This window comes from Leucopleurus acutus (genome assembly GCF_964270905.1).
Source record: "Leucopleurus acutus genome assembly, chromosome: 20".
NCBI lineage: Eukaryota > Metazoa > Chordata > Mammalia > Artiodactyla > Delphinidae > Leucopleurus > Leucopleurus acutus.
The window spans coordinates 46,879,796-46,899,593 of NC_139162.1; the positions used below are offsets into that span (position 1 = coordinate 46,879,796).

At 52.0% G+C, this 19,798-nt stretch overlaps 1 protein-coding gene across 1 annotated transcript in view; it reads right to left on the minus strand.

The window, feature by feature from the left end:
* Positions 1-19,475, minus strand: part of FCGBP (Fc gamma binding protein) — a gene marked incomplete at its 3' end in the record, with an annotated part of 38,975 nt that extends 19,500 nt beyond the window's left edge. Inside the window, exons 1-8 of the mRNA XM_082861899.1 lie at positions 19,368-19,475; positions 18,995-19,051; positions 16,495-17,742; positions 14,197-14,543; positions 9,708-10,278; positions 7,086-7,690; positions 3,988-4,555; positions 571-1,163 (exon numbers count right to left, since the gene is read on the minus strand). Coding sequence (XP_082718025.1) covers positions 571-1,163; positions 3,988-4,555; positions 7,086-7,690; positions 9,708-10,278; positions 14,197-14,543; positions 16,495-17,742; positions 18,995-19,049 — 3,987 coding nt within the window. The 5' untranslated portion in view covers positions 19,050-19,051; positions 19,368-19,475. The remainder of the gene's footprint in view (positions 1-570; positions 1,164-3,987; positions 4,556-7,085; positions 7,691-9,707; positions 10,279-14,196; positions 14,544-16,494; positions 17,743-18,994; positions 19,052-19,367) is intronic.
* Between the last annotated feature and the right edge of the window lie 323 nt (positions 19,476-19,798).

Sequence of the window (19,798 nt, forward strand, 5' to 3'; positions counted from 1 at the left end):
AGGAACACACAGGGGAAAAGGCCATGTGAAAATGAAGACAGGGACTGGAGTGATGTGGCCACAAGCCAAGAACACCTGGAACCACCAGAAGCTGCAAGAGGAAAGGGAGGATTCTCCCCCAGAGCCTTTGGAGGCGGTGCATCTCTTGCCAACACTTTGATTTCGGACTTCTGTCCTCCACAACTGTGAGAAAGTAAATTTCTGTTGTTTTAAGCCACCAAGTTGGTGGTAATTTGTTACAGCAGCCTCAGGAAATGAATACAGGTCTCAATGTAATAACACCCTTATGAAAGCAGGGACCAGGAGGGAGGAGAAGATGGAGTGGAAGGGGTAGATGTCCGGAGGGGATAATCAAGGGGCAGGGAGGTGGAGACTGAGCCACATGGGATAAGGTCTTGGTCCCCCACTGTAGGCTCTGACTGGCACCCCCTCTCTTTGCAGACCCCATGCCTCCCACATCTACTCAGAGCTCTGTGCCCCCTGCCCCTGGCCTGAGTGCTACACATGCTCCACCCACAGATCACCCTCTACCCCAGGCCCCTTCCCTTCACGTTCCAGCCCTGCTCTCACCGTGACCTTCCACTGCTTCTGCTCCAGCCGCAGGGTGAAGTTGGCCACCTGGACAGTGACCACCCTGGTCACGCTGACTTTCCCATTGCCCCAGGCCACGTTCTCCTGCAGGACGGCAAACTGGGCCAGGCCAGGCTGGGTCCCGCAGGTCCGAGCCAGTGCATACACACAGGTGCCCATGAAGTCGAAGTGGCGGCCGTCGAAGGTGGTGTAATGGGGGTCTCCCGATGCCTGGCAGGTGGCAGAACCCACAACCACACAGCCCAGGACGCCACCGGACGGCTGGCAGGCCTCGTGTGGGCCACAGCTGGAGGGCTCACAGGACACCAGGCCACCCTCCTCACAGTGGCACAGGGAATTGCACCCCGACCCCGGGTGGAAGGTCTGGCCGGGCGGGTGGTAGGTGCCCTCGTACACGCAGCCACAGGAGGGCAGCGGCACGCAGGACTCACCGTTGAGCACGAAGCCCTCATCACACACGCAGCCCTCTTTGCAGTCGAAGCCACAGCCCCCAGGCACCAGGAGGTCTCCGCAGGACAGCGGGCAGCCGTAGGAACACACCTCGTAGTGACTGTGGGGCGGGCAGCTCAGGGCTGCAGGGAGAGCAGCCATCAGGATCAAGAATCCCTGCTCCCTGGGGACACCGTGGACCTCCCCCCACCCACACGCATGCACACACACATGCTCACACACACCCACACGTATAAGCGGTACAGCGGCAAGGAGACCCTCTGTTCAGTGGGGCCTGGCAAACATATCACAGTTAATCTACTCCTGATAATTAAGATACTATTCCAATTTAACGGTGGTCTGGGTTTATCTGTAATGTCTTTAATGACCTTATTCAAGTCGGTAACAAGTTGTGGATCCGTGGTACATATTTTAACCATGCAAATGCGTGTGTGTGTGTGTGCGTGTGTGTGTGTGTGTGTGTGTGTGTGTGTAATCTATGCAGTGTATTTGTGAATGCAGTATTTTTAGCTTCTTCACTCTATAGCAGTAATGCAGTAGTAGTGGTAGTAATTCTATAGTAAATTAAAATATTTGGCCAGGGTGGTAAAGAAAAAAATGAAAAAGAACCCTGTTTCTCTCTCCAAACTCCAGTCATTCCAGATTATAAAACAGCTGGTTTCCTCACAAAAAAAGAACAAAAAACCCCCCCTAAAACTGAACTCACTCAAGCCTCTATCTGCACCATCCAATACGATAGCCACATGTGGCCATTTAAATGTAAGTTAATTAAAATTAGGTAAAATTGAAGATTTAGTTCCTTGGTCACACTAGCTCGATTTCAAGTGCCCAATAGCCACACGTGACTAGTGGTGACCAGATGGGACAGCTTAGGTGTAGAACATTTCCACCATCACCAAAGTTCTATTGGACAGCACCATTATAGAGCTAATATCCAGTTTACAAGAGAATCAGGGGACAGAGGGACAAATTAAATACACTGTGAAGAAGCAACTAGCCAAATCCAGAAAGTAGGAAATTCTGTAGAATAAATGACCTGTTTTTTCCATGAACAAAGGATAGAGGGATAGACATGTGATAAAGCAAGTATAGTAAAACACAGATCGTAGAATCTAGATGGTACGTATACGTGTGTTCACTGTAAAATTCTTTCAACTTTTTTGTATATTTGAAAATTTTCATAATAATATGATGGAGAAAAAAAGGAGGGGGCTGTTACAGGATAAAAATGAATACAGAAAAATCAACCCAGTGCAGTGTGGATTTGGTCTGGATCCTCATTCAATTAAAGCGAAAAAAACACATTTTTTAGACAATTGGGGAAATTCGAACCCAGGTTGGGTATTAGAGGATGTTAAAGAATTAGTGTTATTTTTGTTGTTGGTAATAACAGCACTGTGGTCATGTTGCTTAAAAGTCCTATCTGCTGGAGATGTTTACTAAAGTATTTGTGGCAAAATTCATGTCTAGAATTTGCTTTAAAATATTTCCACAAAATAAAAAAAGAAAGGGGTGGTGGTGGAGGAGATAGATGAATGAGAATAGCAAAATACCCACAAGAGCTGAAGCTGGTGCTGGGCACATGGGTTCAGGCACCCCCCAGGCCTCCCTCTGCCTGGTGTCTGAGTCCTCACAACCCAGTCTTCTAGAACTTCCAAGGGGTCCAAGGGAAAGAGTAGTTTTAAGGAAATAAGAGATTCTCAATTACTACAGAGGCCATAGAATGCAACAATTAACTGTACAAATTCAGGAGTCAACTGGCCTGGGCTCAAATCATGCTGCCCTGCTGTGTGACCCCAGGCAAGTTACTTAATATCTCTGCGGTTCCATTTCCTTGATGATCCCACCTCACAGGGTGGTGGTGAGGATGAAATGAGAGCTGTTAAGCCCTTAGAACAGAACCTGCCCAGTGGGAAGTGTGCCACACAAGTCCTGGCTCTAATTATGCGAGTTCTTCCTAAAAACGATCGGCCTGAGAATGCGCCTCTGATGGAGTTGCATCTGCTTTCCCACTGTATTTTGCGATACATGGGCCTCTCACTGTTGTGGCCTCTCCTGTTGCGGAGCACAGGCTCTGGATGCGCAGGCCCAGTGGCCATGGCTTACGGGCCCAGCCGCTCCGCGGCATGTGGGATCTTCCCAGACCGGGTCACGAACCCATGTCCCCTGCATCGGCAGGCGGACTCTCAACCACTGCGCCACCAGGGAAGCCCCGTGTTTAATTTTTTTTATCAGTTGTGTACTAACGAGACTTGCAATGATAACTCTCTATCCTTTTTTTTTAACACTTAGGGTCTATGGTCTCAGGCATTTCTAAAACTTATTAAATGTTGCTCACTCATGCATATGTTTGTGGCAGAGATGTACGATGGGGATTGTGACAGACGGACGCTGGCCACCCCTTACTCTGGGTTTGGCCATGGTACTGACTTTGGCCAATGGGACATTAGCAAATGTGATGTCAAGCAGAGGCCTGGAGTGTGCTTGCCCACTGGGGGCTGTCCGCCCTTGCTGCTCTTTGGTACCTTGAGACCACTGTGTGAAGAAGCCTGTGCTAGCCGGCTGGAAGATGAGACCAAGCAGAGCAGAGACAAGCAGTCCTGGCTGAGATCCTCCAAACCAACCAGCCTGACAACTGCCAGATGTGCAGGCAGGGATCCTTAGGAGCTCATCTCTGAATGACAGGTGCCAAATGGGGATCAGACCTGGGGCCACCAGCTTTACTCAGCCATCTTACAAATATTTACTGCATCTGTGACCTCCTAGCTGTCGTGATCCCAGGCATGTAACGAACTTTCCGAGCCTCTGGTTCCTCATCTGTTAAATGGGTATAACCATAGCCCCTGCCTCATGGGGCTGTTATAAGAATTCAATGACTTAATGATATTTATACATTAATGAATATACGTAAGGCTGAGTCCCCCAGTCGTCACTCTCGGTACTCACGGCAGAGTTGCTCACTCCTCCAGGGGTGCACAGTGGCCCCGGCGGCCTGGCATGCAGCAGCGTAGGAGGCCAACGCGTCACACAGTGGTCCAGACTGGCCTGGCAGCAGGCAGCGGTCGTAGACGCAGTCTCGCACAGCACCCTGTGGGTCCAGTGTGTGGTGGCACTCCCGGAAGGGCCCACTGGGGTCGGCAAGGATCCCACACTCCTTCTTGCTCTGCAGCTGCTGGGCCACCAGGGTGTCCAGCTTGGGACAGTCGCCTGGCTCAGCTGCTCCACAGCCTGGCCTTGTTTCCTCCTGCCAGCTCTTCCCGAAGGCCAGTGCGTTGGCAGCTTGGCCTCCACCCCTCAGAGCCAGGTCGTCAGCTGGGTCCCCGTTGAAGTTCCCACAGAGCCCGCACAGGGCCCCTGCATAGCTGCTGGGCACCTTGGCAGTCACATGGTTATCCCAGTTATAGGTGACAGTCAGGCCAAAGTCTGTGCGCACGACAGCATCTTGGCCCTGGCGGAACACCTGCACCTGCCCGTCTGCCGCCTGGAAGGGCAGGTACTGAAGGATGCCGTCCACCTGGGTAGAGATGCGGGAGGACCAAGAGGTCAGGGTATTCAAGGCTCTGTGACTCACCCCTCGCTCACTCAGCTCTGGCTACTCTGGGCTCCTTGCTATCCTCTTGAGCACATTATGCTTGATCCACCTCTGGGCCTTTGCACTTGCTGTTCCCACTGCCTGGCAAATCATCCACCTCTCTTCATCCTTCAAGTATTTGCTTAAATCCAAATCCCTAACCCACGGCCTTCAAAGCCTACAGGATCTGTCTCCCTATTACCTCCCTGACCTAACCTCCTCCCACTCTCCCCCTCACTCATTCTGCTGTAGCCACCCTGGCTTTCTTGAGATTCCCCCAACTCTCCCAGTTTAGTCTAACTTTAGGGCCTTTTCACCTTGCCAAGAACACCGCCTACCACTTTTCTCCTGGCTGCTTCCCCTTCATTCTTTAGGACCTGGCTTAAATCTAAGCCCCTTCCCTAGAACACCCTGCTTAACCTTGGCTCTTGTCCACCTTTGTGCCTGCACCACCTCCCACATCACTCCCTCAGGCTCCCTGCTGTCTCCTTGCTGTCTCCCAGAACATATTAAGTGCACTCCCACCTCTGGGCCTTTGCACTTGTTGTGACCTCTTCCCGGGATACCTCTCATCACTCTTTAGTTGGCCACCTCTACTTCGTATTCTAGGCATCAGCTTTGATCCAAACCCCTTACAATGGCCTAAAAGACCGTACACGATCTGAGCCTCACTGCTCTCCAATTTAATTCTTCAGGACTGCCTCCTTCCCCACCCGGAACTCCAGCCATGCAGACATTTTGATATTCTCCTGAACTCACCAAGCTCAGCCCAGCCTCAGGGCCTTTGCACTTGCTATACCCTATGTACCCTATGCTTGCAACATACCTACCCTCTTCCACATCTTTATTCTTTGTCTGGCTGCCTCCCCATCACCCTTCACATCTCAGCTTAAAATCAAATCCTCTACCCACTAGGCCCTGCGTGTCCCCTCTTTTCTGACTTCATCCCCTACCCACCTCTCTATCCCATCTCCCCAGGCTCACTCTTTCAGGTGCAGCCTCCTTGGCCCCGTGCTGTTCTCCTGAACTCTTCAAGTTCAGTCCAGCCTCAGCCTTTGCACCTGTTGTTCCCTCTGCCTAGCAACCACTACTCTTCACCTGGTGGTCTCTTCCTCATCCTTCAGGTTTCAGATTAAATCAAAAGCCTCTATCATAGCCATCCCCTCCATCATCTCCTACCTCGCTCTCCCTTCCCTCTCTCCATTCCAGGCCCACTGGTCTCCATGCTGTTCCTCTACCCCTCATGTTTGTTCCTGCCTCAGAGCCTTTCAGTTGCTGTTCCTTCTGCCTGGAACAGTCTTCCATCCACTTCCATCCCTGCCTGTTCCATCTCTTTCTTCAGGAAAGGCAATAGAATGCAGAGGTTAAGAGTATGGACTCTGGAGCCAGACAGCTTGGCTTCAAATATTGGCTCTGCCACTCATCAGCTGTGTGACCTTGAATAGTTGACTTAACTTCTCTGTGCCCAGATTTCTCCTCTAACAAGATTACCTATTTCACAGGGTTGTTTTTACAGAGATTAACATACGAGTTACTGTATGTCAAGCATTTAACACATAGAAGTAAATTTTATATATATATATATATATATATATATATATATATATATATATATATATATATAAAATTTACTGGGTGGTGGACCCTGTAAGAACCCTCTGTCCAGAACCCTGTGGGCCCATCTGTAAGTACCCCCACACCCCTGTAACACCCCCCCAACACCTTTTGTTCCCGACTTTTCACATGTCACCTTACTCTCTGAATATCAATTTTCCTCCAGAAAATGCACCAATCTTTAACTTTGGAGGGTTCATAACAATAAAACATTGAGTCAACATTTACTGAACACTTGTTGGGCACCAATGTCTCTTTTAAACATCTTACAGGGCTTCCCTGGTGGCGCAGTGGTTGAGAATCTGCCTGCTAATGCAGGGGACACGGGTTCGAGCCCTGGTCTGGGAAGATCCCACATGCCGCGGAGCAACTAGGCCCGTGAGCCACAACTACTGAGCCTGCGCGTCTGGAGACTGTGCTCCGCAACAAGAGAGGCCGCGATAGTGAGAGGCCCGCGCACCGCGATGAAGAGTGGCCCCCGCTTGCCACAACTAGAGAAAGCCCTCGCACAGAAACGAAGACCCAACACAGCCAAAACTAAATTAATTAATTAAAAAAAAAACCAGTTTAAACATCCTACAAATAGTAACTCGTCAAACCTCCACAACCACCTTGTGAAGCAACTCGCATTGGCGAGGAACCATCTTATTACCCCATTTGTCAGAGGACAAAACTGAGGCACTGAGAGACAAAGTCACACAGCCAGGGAGAGGCAGCACCGCCTGGCTGGGGGGCCCCAAGCCTAATCACTGGCCACAAGGTCTTCTAGCAGACCCCCACCCTCCCCCAGTGGCCAGACCCCTACTCTTTAAGGGGAATTCCCTGCCCCTCCACCCGGCCTTGGGCACCCATCACTCACCAGCACTCGCCCAGGGTACTCCCGGCGCACGGCCACCTTCACACCACGAGCCTCCACGCGCACGGCGCGGGTGTAGCTCACCGTCTGGCTGCCCCGATGCTCGTTTTCCACCAGCACCCGGAAGGCAGGCAGCCCCGCGGCCTGGCCGCACGAGCCGGCCAGCAGGTACGTGCAGGTGCCCATGAAGTCGAATCGCCGGCCGTCGAAGCTCACGTAGTGCGGGTCCCCAGACGCCTGGCAGCTCCCGAAGCTGTCGGGGTAACAACCCAGGAGACCGTTCTGGACGCGGCAGCGCTCTCCAGCTGGGCACCCCTGCGTGTCGCTGCAGCGCACCTGCTGGGTGGCGGCGTCACAGGTGCAGCGCCGCAGGCAATACTCATCGGCCCACACCTCCTGGCCGGGCGCGAGCGGGCGGCCCTCGAAGTTGCAGCCGCAGGACGAGGCGGCAACGCAGGCTCCGCCGCTGGCCACGAAGCCCGGGAGGCACACGCAGCCCTCGACGCACGGGCGCGAGGAGCAGTTGGACGGCACCGCGGCGGGGTTGCAGGAGGCCGGGCAGGCGGGGCCGCAGAGCTCGTAGCGGCTGTTGGCGGGGCAGGACAGGGCTGCGGGGACACGGGAGCGGGGTCAGGCCAGCACAGTCAGAACGTGCCAGGACTTCCCTCCCCAACCCAGCTCCTTCCTCAGAGCTCCCCAGCTCAGTTAATGACACTTCCACCCTTCTGGGTGCGCAGGCCCCAGACCTCAGGGATACAGTTGATTCCTTCCCCTTTATTCACTGGACAACCAACATGTCGGTAAATCCTGTGAGCTCCATGTTCAAGATCTATCCAGAATCTGCCCCTTTTTCCTTTCACCACAGTCCCCACCCTTGTCCTGTTCACCCCAGCAGCCTCCTGCCTGGTCTCCCCCCTGCTCCCATCCTGCATCCCATTCTATTCCTCACATGCAGCCAGAGGGATCCTGTGAACACTTGAGTGAGATGACATCCGTCTCCTGCTCAGAGGCCTCTTGTAGCTCTGTCTTGCTCAGGGTAAAAACCAGAGTCCTCCTGGTCCATGAGGCTTCCCATAATCCACGATCTGCCCCCACCACCTCCCTGTCCTCGTGTCCTCTCACTTTCCCTCTGGCTCACTCCGCCCCAGCCACAGTGGCATCCTCTCTGGCCCTCACACTCCCTCCTCTGGGCCTTTGCACTGGCTTTTCCCTGCGCCTGTATTAGCCTTTCCTCACATGGCATGTGGTTAAGAGAAGGTTACTGGAATGTAGATGGCCTGGGTTCAAATCCCAGCTCTCCCCTTCTTAGCTGTGTGATTGTGAGCAAACAACTCCAATTTCTCTGTGCCTCAGTTTCCCCATCAGTAGAATGGGATAATAATAGTCCCAGTATCACAGGAGGCTCATCTATGTAGAGACACCCCATGTAGAGCATCATTATGAGCTCACACTGTTGCCTAATCCCGGTCTCTGTTCCAATGGCAGCTTCTCCCAAGGGTCTTCCCTGAGCACTCTCTTCATGAGTCTCCCATTTGCTCTTATCCCATGAACTCTGTTTCTTTTGCTCTCTGAAGCTATTCCACAGGTTACTGCTTACTCTCTGTCTCCCCTGCTAGGATTATAAATTCTGTGAGAGTGGGAACCTGATCTGTCTCAAACGTGGCTGAATCTGCAGCACCGAGGACGGGGCCCGGCCCACAGGAGATGCCCAGTAAATACCTCGAAAATGAATGGGTAGATGAGTGAATGCACTCGTTCTTCTTTTGCACCAGGCATTGGGGAACTCGGCGGTGGTGGGGAGTGGTGTTCACTGGGCAGTGAGGACACAGCAGTGACCAAGACAATCCCCAAATGGCCTCAGTGTCTCCCCTCGACTTACCCCTCTCTGGAGTTCCTGTCCCAAGCCAACGGGCCTGGGCCTGGAAGCCTCCTCCTCCTTCCTGTGCTAGCCTTTCTGCCTCCTGAACGTTTCTCTGGGAGCCTCACAAGGGCAGAGACAGGTGTTTTGGTCCCCACTGTGCCCATCGTCAGCACAGGGGTGGGGCCAGATAGGGACTCAGGGAATGCATGTTGGATGAATGAATACATGAGTGAATGAATGATTCAGTGGATGGATACCTGGCTATGGAGCTGGGACTTTATCCAGAAGACATCGGGGAATCATGGAAGAGTTATAAACGAAGAGATGTTCGCATGTCTGCTTTGGGACATCTCATGCCAAGTCTTTGCACATGCCCTTCTCTCAGCTTGGAACCCACTTCCTGCCCCCCCTTTTTTCTATCTAGCTCCAATCCCTCCTACAGGCTTCAGATTGGGCATCCCTTTCTCTAGGAGATCCCACTTGATTCCCCAGACTGAGTCAGGAAGCTTCTCTGGTCTCCCATAGCCCCTCTGAACTTCCCCCATCCCAGCCCTGACCACTCTGGACTGTCACTGTCTAGTGTGATACGTCTGCCCCAACCTTAGGCTCACTGTGGGCACAGCCTGGCCATCTTGGCCACTGCTCCGTCCCTGGCATGGTCCAGCTCCAGGCTGGATCACAGTAAATGCTCAGATATTGAGCAGATGCAAGGGGTCCCCTGCCTCCCACCATGTGCTCCCAGCCCCCACCAGGGTATCACTCACGGCAGCTGGCTGGCAACCTCCAGTTCCCAACAGAGATGCCAAACTCCAGACAGGCCTGGGCGTAGGCGTTAAGGGCACGGCACAGGCTGGCCCGGTCCCCACTGGCCACACATAGGTCATATACACATTCCTTCAGGAAGGGCTGGGGGTCCAGGGCATCACGGCAGACGGCAAAGGGGCCATCGAGCTGGGTCAGCATGCCGCAGAGACGGCTGCCCTCATAGTGCTGGGCCTGTTCTGCGGTGCAGGAGGGACAATTGTTCTGGCAGCCGTCCTCACATAGGTAGTCCTCGTCGTCCAGCTTCCAGCTACTGGCAAACTCCACAGCATCAGGAGCCTGCTCCCGGTCAGGTGTAAGGAAGTCATCAGTGGGGTCACCATTATAGTTGCCACACAGACCGCACACCTGGCCTTGGAAGTGCACGGGTAGGCTCAGTGCCAGCTGGGCATCCCAGTCATAGGAGACTACCAGCCCGAAGTCCAGCTCTACCATGGCCCGTGTCCCACTCTGGTACACGCGCAGGCGGCCCTCAGCCAGGGAGGCAGGCAGGCGTGAGCGCTGGCTGTCGATCTGCAGAGGGAGTCAGGAGAGGAGGGTCAGATCCCCATGTGGTCTGGCCTTCAGCCCCTCATCTCCTCCCACTTGCTTCCCCTGCTCTAGCTGCGTGAGGATTCCTTCCTCCCATTAGTGCCACTGACCAAGCCTCAGGATCTTTGCTCCTGCCTTCCCCGTGACCTGAAATGTTCTTTCCCTAGATATACACTTGGCTCACTCCCTCACCTCTTACACAAACTTTGCTCAAATATCACCGTCTCAGGGAGGCCATCCCAGACCACCTTATTTTATATGGCAACTCCTCCCTACTCCCTATTCCCCTTCCCTGCACTATTTTTTTCCCTAGAGTGTCTAACCTTCTAAAATGTCATCTGCAAATATCTGATGTTTATCACCTCTCTAACTTGACTACGCTGTCAGCTCCACGAAGACAGGGCAGCTGCTTCATCTCCAGTGCCTAGAACTGTACCTGGTAGAATAGCAGGTGCTCAGGAAGGGAAGGAAGCCCCTGCTGTATTAAATAAACATCCACTGGGCACTGACCCTGTGCCTGGCCCTGGCCTGGGAGATCCTGGAGATACACTGATGACAAAGACAACCCCAGACCCTACTGTCATGGGGCTCCCAGTCCAATAGGGGAGACAGACCTGTCACTAGACAATGACAGATCAGAGTGATCAGGGCTGGGATAGTGGAGGCACAGGAGGCTGCAGGAGCCTAGAAAAAGAGCCAGACCCGAACTTTCAGGTTAGGGAAGGCTTCCTGGAAGAAGAGACAGCTGAGCTGAGCCATAAAGGACCAGTGAGAGATAGCCACGAAAACCAGGAGGGGGAGTGGTGTTCCTCTGCAAATGTCCTGAGTGGAGAGAGAGTCCAGCCAGGAGATAAGGAGTGTGTTCTCTCTGTCCCCTGGGCCCATTTTCCTCTTCCTAAGCATGTCTTTCTTATACTTTCTTCACAAAGTCTTGTCTTAGCCGAGAGGATGGGATATGAAAAAAGGAGTAACAGGCAGAGGGGACAGCATAAGCAAGGTCAAAGGTAAGATAGATCGTTCATTCAGTCAGCAACGCCTCCATGAGCCTTCCTGTGTGTCCAAGTCTTTGCCAGGCAGTGACCGAGACAGCCCACATTCACAGGCTCTCAGTCCAGGGACCATTGTTCAAATCTGTCTTTTCCCTAAGACCAGTGATCTTCATTTTTAAATGACACAAGTAGTGCCTGTTCAGTACAGAAAACTTACAAAATATGCACGAGCAAAAATGAGAAAAGAGAAAATCACCCATACTGCTGTACACATACACACGGGGAGGGGGAAGGGTAAGCTGGGACAAAGTGAAAGAGTGGCATGGACATATATACACTACCAAATGTAAAATAGGTAGCTAGTGGGAAGCAGCCACATAGCACAGGGAGATCAACTCGGTGCTTTGTGACCACCTAGAGGGGTGGGATAGGGAGGGTGGGAGGGAGACGCAAGAGGGAGGGGATATGGGGATATATGTATACGTATAGCTGATTCACTTTGTTGTGCAGCAGACTAGCACAACATTGTAAAGCAATTACGCTCCAATAAAGATGTTAAAAAAATACTCACATTTATGAATCATGCCAGGTTTTTTTCTACCTTTAAATATATTTATACTTAAAAAAAAATAATGAGACCATGCTGAAGTCACCATTTCATGAACTCTTTTCTCCTAAGAAGCTCTTGTGGACATCCTACCATGATCCTACCAGGAACTCTAACCTTTGTCAGGTCACTGACCTCTGTAAGGATCTGACAAAGTAATGGACCCTCTCCCTGAAAAACTACACAGCATATGCAAGATTCTGCACAAAAGTTCAAGGGATTTGAGGTCCCCCTGAGCTTGTGTTCAACCTCTCTAGCCTTCAAGAACACTACTTTAATCCACTTGGTTATTAATCTCACAGATCCACCTGCACACTCACAAAACGAGGGAGATACAAGAATATTCATGGCAGTACTGCTTGCCAGCATGAACAAGGCATCCAACCACAGGGGCCTGAGCTAAATGAACTATGATGCATCCAGCCGATGACAAACTGTGCAGCTGCAGAAAGGAAAGAGGAGGCCCCCTTCCTACTGACAAGGAGACAGCTTCAGAATGCACTGTTCAGTGCAAAAAGTCAGGTTCAGAACAGAGCACAAGTACGGTACTGTTTGCTGAGAGAGGGGAGACGTAAGAATGTATTGCTTGTGTTGGCATAAAGAAACCCTAGATGAATACTCAGGAAACTAGTAAAAGCCATTACCTGTGGCGAGCAGGGAAAGCAGGTAAAGATAGGCGTAAAAGCAGGATCTTTCATAACATGCCTTTTTGTTTTGAGCTGTAAATTCTTTTCCTATTTAAAAAAATTAATCGCAGCAACATGGAAGAAACTCGAAAGTATCATGCTGAGCAAAAGAAGCCTTACACAAAAGGCTTCTTGCACTGGATGATTCCTTTACTATGAAGTTCTTGAACCAGCAAAACTAATCTATGGTGGAAAAAAATCAGAACTGTGATTGCCTCTAGGAGTGTGTGGGCCATTGTTTGGGAAGGGGCATGAGGGAATTTTCTAGAGGGATGCAAACCTTCTATATCTTAACAGAGGTTTCATTTGCACATTTGTCAAAACTCAGTGAACAGTGATTTGTGGATTTTATTATGTTTAAATTTTGATTTGTGGATTTATTTATGATTTGTGGATTTTATTACATTTAAATTTTGTTTCAAAAGTAAGCAAAAAGAAGTGTGAAAATATTGTATTCTAGTTAACGGTATGCTTGCTAAAATCTTTAGGAGTGAAGTGTATTGATGTCTAGGACTTATTTTAAAGTGAATAAAAAGTAAGAGGGTGGGCTTCCCTGGTGGCGCAGTGGTTGGGAGTCCGCCTGCTGATGAAGGGGACACGGGTTCGTGCCCCGGTCCAGGAGGATCCCACATGCCGCTGAGCGGCTGGGCCTGTGAGCCATGGCCGCTGAGGCTGCGCGTCAGGAGCCTGTGCTCCGCAACGGGAGAGGCCACGACGGTGAGAGGCCCACGTACCGCAAAAAAAAAAAAAAAAAAGTAAGAGGGATTGTTGAGTGGCCAGAGGGATGGACAGATGATAGATGTGTGATGAACTAAGCAGAGTAAAATGTTTAGAATCCAGGTGATTGGCAAATGGTGTTCACTGTACAATGTTCACTGTACAGCTTTTCTGGGTGTTTGAACATGTTCATAATAATACTGTAGGAAAAAGGGAAATTATTGTTTCTATTTATTTTGCTGTTATTATATTTCTGTAATTTATATTGGCTGAGTAGTAATCCATTCACCAAAGGCAGAATAGCCTAGAGGTTAAGACAGAGACTCAGGAGCCAGCCTGGGGGCGTTCCCAGCTCCATCTCTTACTAGCCCTAAGCCCTTGGGAAGTCATTCATCTCTCTGGACCTCAGTTTCCTCATCAAAAGTGTTAATAATAATAACGCCTACCCCCATAGATTGCTGTGAGCATTAAATGCGTTAACACATGGAAAGTGCTAAGAGACAAACCCGGCACATAGGAGGTGCTCACTACATTTTTAGTGTTTGGTCACTTAAGAAATTATCCACTGTTGGACATTTTGTCTTCTTTCTCTCTCTGCCCGCCCCCTCTTCTTGCTATTATAAACACATCGGCATAAACTTTTTTCTCCTAACCATATCTCTGAGCATTCTAAAAATTTTTAGAAATCGAACTGCTGGACAAAAGGGGTTTAAGGTTCTGCCACTGATTCTCAAATCCCCCCTCCCGAGCCCCCACGCCCTCGGCCCACTTCTCTGCACCCTCCACCCCTTGGCAAAGGGCTGGGGTCTGGGGCCTGACACCCAGGAACTGCCTCCTCCTTCTGCTTGTTGGGTGGCTCATGGGTTTCTTTTTAACCCGGAAGCCTCCCCCGGATCCTTACCCGAGCGAAGCCAATTTCCCCGCGGGCCAGCGACACCGCGTGGTTGTAGGCGCGCACAGTAACCAAGCCCACGTAAGAGACGCTGCGGCTGCCCCGGTGCTCGTTCTTGGTCTCCACGCTGAAGGCAGGCAGGGTCTGGTCGTCGCTGCACAGCTCCGCCATCGAGTACAAGCACGTGCCCATCATGTCATAGCGGCGGCCATCGAAGGTGGTGTAATGGGGGTCACCCTGGGCGCGGCAGGTGGCCGCAGAGTCTGCCAAGCACCTGGCCTGCCCATCCAGCACCTTGCAGAGCTGCTTGGGACCGCACTGCTTGCCTTCGCAGGAGGGCTCCTGGGTCTGCAGGGCTGGGGAGGGAAGAGGGGTGGCCACAAAGAAAGAGTCAGGAGTGTCCACCCTACCAGGAATCCTGGAGCTCTCCCCCCCGGGGGAGTTTGGGCAGTTAGCTCACAACTACCCATTCTAGAAGTGGGGGGACTGAGGTCTGGAATCTCAGAGGGAGAGAGCTGCTCAGGCCTGACTTCTCTTAGGTTTTCTGGTTCCCCAGAAAACACAGCTCAGCCCAGAAGAACTGGAAGGTGGTGAAGAACCGCCAGGCAGGAACAGTCATGGAAAGGTTAATGTGTGGCTTTTCTCTCCCTGTTTCCCCCTTGCCCCTACCTTCCCAATCAGGCTAAAAGGCTAAGGGATCGTTTTTATTTTTTATTTATTTTTAATTTTTGGCTGCACCACACAGCATGCAGGATCTTAGTTCCCTGACCAGGGATGGAACCCATGCCCCCTGCAGTGGAGGCGTGGAGTCCTAACCACTGGACCGCCAGGGAATTCCCCAAGGGATCTTTTTTAATGATAGAAAATGGAAGACAGAGACTGTTCAATAGAATGGAAACGGTGGTGTCAGGCCGCCTAGGTTAGAATCCTGGCACAGTCAATTAGCTGTGTGACACTGGAAAGTAATTTATAATTCTGTATGTCTCCGTTTCCTCACTTGTGACATGGGGGTGATAATAATACCTTCTTCACAGGGATAGTTGGGGAGGGGGGAGTGGCCCGGCTCAAATAAGCTAAAATATAAGCAGGGTTTGGAACTGATCTCAGGTGTTAATTAGGTTAATTATTACCTATTACAATCAATCACCCACCTCTTCCACATTACTATTCAAGCCTGAAGTGGCCCTTTGAAGTTGGGTAGCTTCCATGCCCTGGAGGATGGATGGGAGGGGCATTTTTGCCAGTGCTGGGAACCCTACTGTCTAGGATCCTTGCTTTGGGAAGGGGATCCACGTAGGAAGAGACAGCTCTTCCTCCCCTGCCTCCTAGTCTTCAGAAGCTCTTGCCTTCTGTCTGCTCATAATAATAGCTCACCCTTATGTAGCCGTACTCACTTGCCCGATACCCTCTAAATGAGCTACAAATGTTAACTCACTGCACTGTCACTTAACAACCCTGTGAGGGGTGCAGTTATGATCCCCATTTTACAGATGTGGAAACAGGTCCACAGAGGTGAAGTCACATGCCCAAGGTCACACAAGCAAAGGTGGGATTTGAACCTGGGAAGTCTGGCTTTAGCATCTGTGCCCTCAAACGCGGCACTGCTTGGAGGCAACTCCTCGACAGGCTGGGCCCAAAAGTACACACAGGGCCAGGTCCTAGAAATTAACTATGTTAACACATACAAGACACCTAGAGTGGACCCTGGTATGTTGAGAAATACTCCCCCCACATGGTAGCCATCATTATTATACTTCTAGACCTCCTGAGTTTGGCATTCCTATATGAGGTGTTGGGGGAGTGGCAGTTAGCAACTGGTATGGTTGTGTGTCAGTAGCTAAAATAACAAAATATTCCCAACCTGGTTGGTGAGAAGCTGCTGACCTGACCCGACCCCCCACAAAGATCCCTCCCTCTTGGCACCTTGGCTCTCCGCAGTTACCTTTCCGCAATGCCACCCCCCACAAAAGCAACAGACAAAGGGCTGATGCCAGACACCCTGGGGGCTTCTAGGACCCTGCTGCAGTGCTCTGACTGGCATCTCTTCAGACTGGTTGGGACCCTGGATCATACCAGTTGCTAAACACTTAGAGTATTGTTCGTGCAGGGGGGTGGGGGGACAGGGAGGGCTTGGGAAGCCTTAAGGAAAAGAAGGATGGCAGGGAGGATGCAGGTGAGTGGGAGACAGCCCAGCTGAGCCAGGAAGCCACAGATGAGCACAGAGAGGGTGGGAAAGGGGAAAAGGCAAGTGAGCTGGCAAAGGGGTCCCCAGGTGGACAGGGCCAGAGGTCATTTCTGATCACTTACTCCGGCCGCACGCAGCTGCTGTCCCAAAGCTCACGTCCTGGTTCAGCCCAAAGGTGAGCAGCCCAAAGCTGGTAGCAGCCTCAGCCACATGGATACTGTCCTTAGTGCCGAGGTCCACTTCAGCATATGAGAACTCACTGCCTGGCACAACGGCCCAGGTGAGATTGGCCCCCAGCCTCTGCCCATCTATGGTCAGCTCACCAGCAGCCTTTGTCGGTGCCACTACCAGGGCCACGCACTTACAGTTTGGCACGCACTTCACCACATAGGCAGGGCAGTAGGCTGCCACGTCTGGGATCAGGACCAGGTGGGGGTCATAGGTCACTCCATCTTTGGTGGTACCCGTGCCAAACAGCAGGACTTGGATGCCCACATCTGCAGACAGGTAGAGTGGCTGGGACTGCTGGATCTCAAACTCTGCCACGTTACCTGCCTGGAGCTCACGGGAGCCATTGGTGCCCCCGAGGTTGTAGGTCAGTTTCGTGGCCTGGCTGGCCACGACATAGACCAGGTCGGAGCGGGTCTGCAAGGACAGAGGGGGCACCACATAGTAGGTGCCCCAGGCAGATGTGGGTAGCAGCTGCTCCACCACATGGTTGCAGTTCATGTTTTTCTGGGCACAGCTGTGGCCAGAGAGGACAGCCACGGGGCTACTGGTGGTGACTTTTGACCCTGAGAGGTTAGCTGTGCTCTGCACCTGGGCCACCTGGTAGGGGTCCAGAGTCACACTCAGGACATTGCCCGCTGAGTAGGACTTGCCCTGGAATGTCACTGACCCCTTCAGCTGTATACTGACAGAGGCACCGTCTGCACCCGCCACCACAGCAAACTCCTTGAGATTCTGGGACGAAGCGCTGGAGGGTGTGAACACAAAGTACTCAGTGCCTAGGGCGCGGACAGGCCACAGCTGTGTCGCATCTGCTGTGTTGGGCTTAGCGTTTATTGCCTGCACAGAGATGGTGCGGTCAGAGTGGACCACCACCGCATGCTGGAAGGTACTGCTGCCGACCATCTCAGCCTCGGCAGTGATGTTGACCATGACTGACTGCCCGGGCCTCACAGTGACCTTCTGTGAGGTGCCGTCTACCTGGCTGAGGATGGAGACTGAGGTGAGGTTGTCCGACAGACTGGAGAGGAGGAGGTAGAGGTAGGCTTTGCTGTACCCGCGATTATAGTTCTGCAGGAAGGCCGTGAGGAATTCCTCCCCCCCGCTGTTCTTGGGGTCCACTGAGGCCTCCTGGGTCAAACCTGGGGTGAGAAAATGCAGCTGTGGGTCTGCTTTACCCAATTCTCCCCATCAGAGAAGTAACCTCATACCCCGTGCCTGGGTCACATGTTGAAATACTAATGTGGGTTTCTATTCTCTCTTCTCTCTCCTTTCCCCTTATTCATGCAGTGTTCACCTACCAGCCTTTCTGGCTTTTGCCTTCCAAAAGCCTGAACACTTCAGACAGGGATCTCAAATTCAAACACTGGCGGGGCCAGGCAAGTGATGTAAATGTGTGAAACAGAACTGTGCAGCTAGAGCATTCACATGCCATGGAAAGTGGGGTGTTGCTATTAGCTTTAATCTGTTGTTATGATGATGGCTTATGGGCTCTTTCTTAAAAATGTCAGATCTTACCATTTTTTCAAGAGAAATTGGATATCTGAATTTCCATGTGAAATCTCCAATCCAAAACGGTTTTAAGTAAGCACTATGGGGCCCAAACTGGCTGGATTCAGGTGCCAGTTTGTGATTTCTGTCTTCATAGGATTAGGGGTGTATGTGAAGGGGAAAAGGGGATTATGGGAGTATGGACAAAATGTCTCCTAGAAATAGAGAGGAGCGGGGACTTTTCAACACCTCAATCTAGGAAAAGATTCTCCAGGGCTGAGAAGAGAGAGGGGGAGGGAGAGAGATCACTTTACAGGATCTTGGAGAGAGCTGTGGTGGTTATAGGACTGTCTGCTGAATAAGGGGAGCCTTGAAGGACATCCCAGTGTCCCATGGGGCCAGGGGATCAGGGGCAATGAATGTTTCTAAAGTAACCTAAATAGATGTTCACTGGTAAAGAGGGCCGGCATGTCCCATCCCTCCCCCCAAACTTTAGCTTTACCTAAGACTCTAGTTCTGGACATAACTCTATAATTGGGCACCAAATCCCCCCAGCCCCCCCGCCAAGAAAGACTTTAGTGAAATTTTCCATCACCTCAGCAGAATGAGGCTCTAAGTCAAAACTTTAGTTGAGCTGCAGAAAATCAAGAAAGTAGTAGTTCTTACCTACTTGAATTTGGGGACTAAAGTTTTTACCTGTTTCCCTCTGGAACAGAGAGAGAATGGGTGAATTCCACCACATTTCTCTGCAGGACTTAAAGGGTCTCTCTCCCATCTCAGCTAGCCTGGGGTGGCACTGGGAGATGTGTTTGTGGAGGGGGCTCAAATGGAGGGTGCTGACCCAGGCAGGTAGAGTTCTTCAGACTGGAACCAGGACATAGATGGGATTTTGGTCTGACTTACCCCACAGGAGGGTTGCTCCGGCCCAGAGCAGCCACCAGCTCCGCAGAGAACCCATGTCTGCAGTGGAGAAAGAGAGCGGGTCATAGGAGGCGGTCTGCCCCTCCTGCCAGAGGACAAAAGGGCCCAGTCTCAGGACAAGGGCTGCCTGGGCACCAGGAAGGCTGAGGTGGGCTGAATCCAAGGGCCAGTGTGTGTGTAAGGGGAATTGGACATCTGGTGGGCCTGGGGGCTGGGCAGGGAGGGCAGGACAGAGGTAGGATAGGGCGTTGGATGTCCAGTGGGTCTGGGGGGAGTGGGATGGGGAGGTCTAGAGCCAGGGGCAAGGGTAGGGGACCTGATGTCCCACTTCCAAAGGGGATGCAGCCTCTCTCACCTGCAGGTTCCCGGAGCTGCAGGACTAGCCCCAGGTTCCCTGGGCTGGGCTATATAGTAGAGTTTCTGGACTCCTCAGGCCACGCCCTGGGCCACCTGCCAGGCAGATGATGCCAACTTCTCGGAGGAGGCTGCTGATCCCAGGGCCAGCTGGAATGGGGCCCCTGAAGGCCTGAGAAGGGTGGAGGGCAAGCTTGAATGCCTGAGTCCTGAGAGGGGTGTGAGAACAGCTGGTGGCTGTGCCTGGGGAGCCTGCTGGAAACGTCAGTCCTGGAAGGGTGGTGTCCCTGAGAGAAACAGCTGGGGAGCAGGGTGCTGAGGGCCTGGAGCTGGGTCCCCAGGGGGTGGGGAGCAGGAGTCGAAGGTGGCATTTGGTCTTGTTTGCTGGTTCAACGGCTACATTTTTTCCCTTTGTCTCCTGCCAGGAACAAC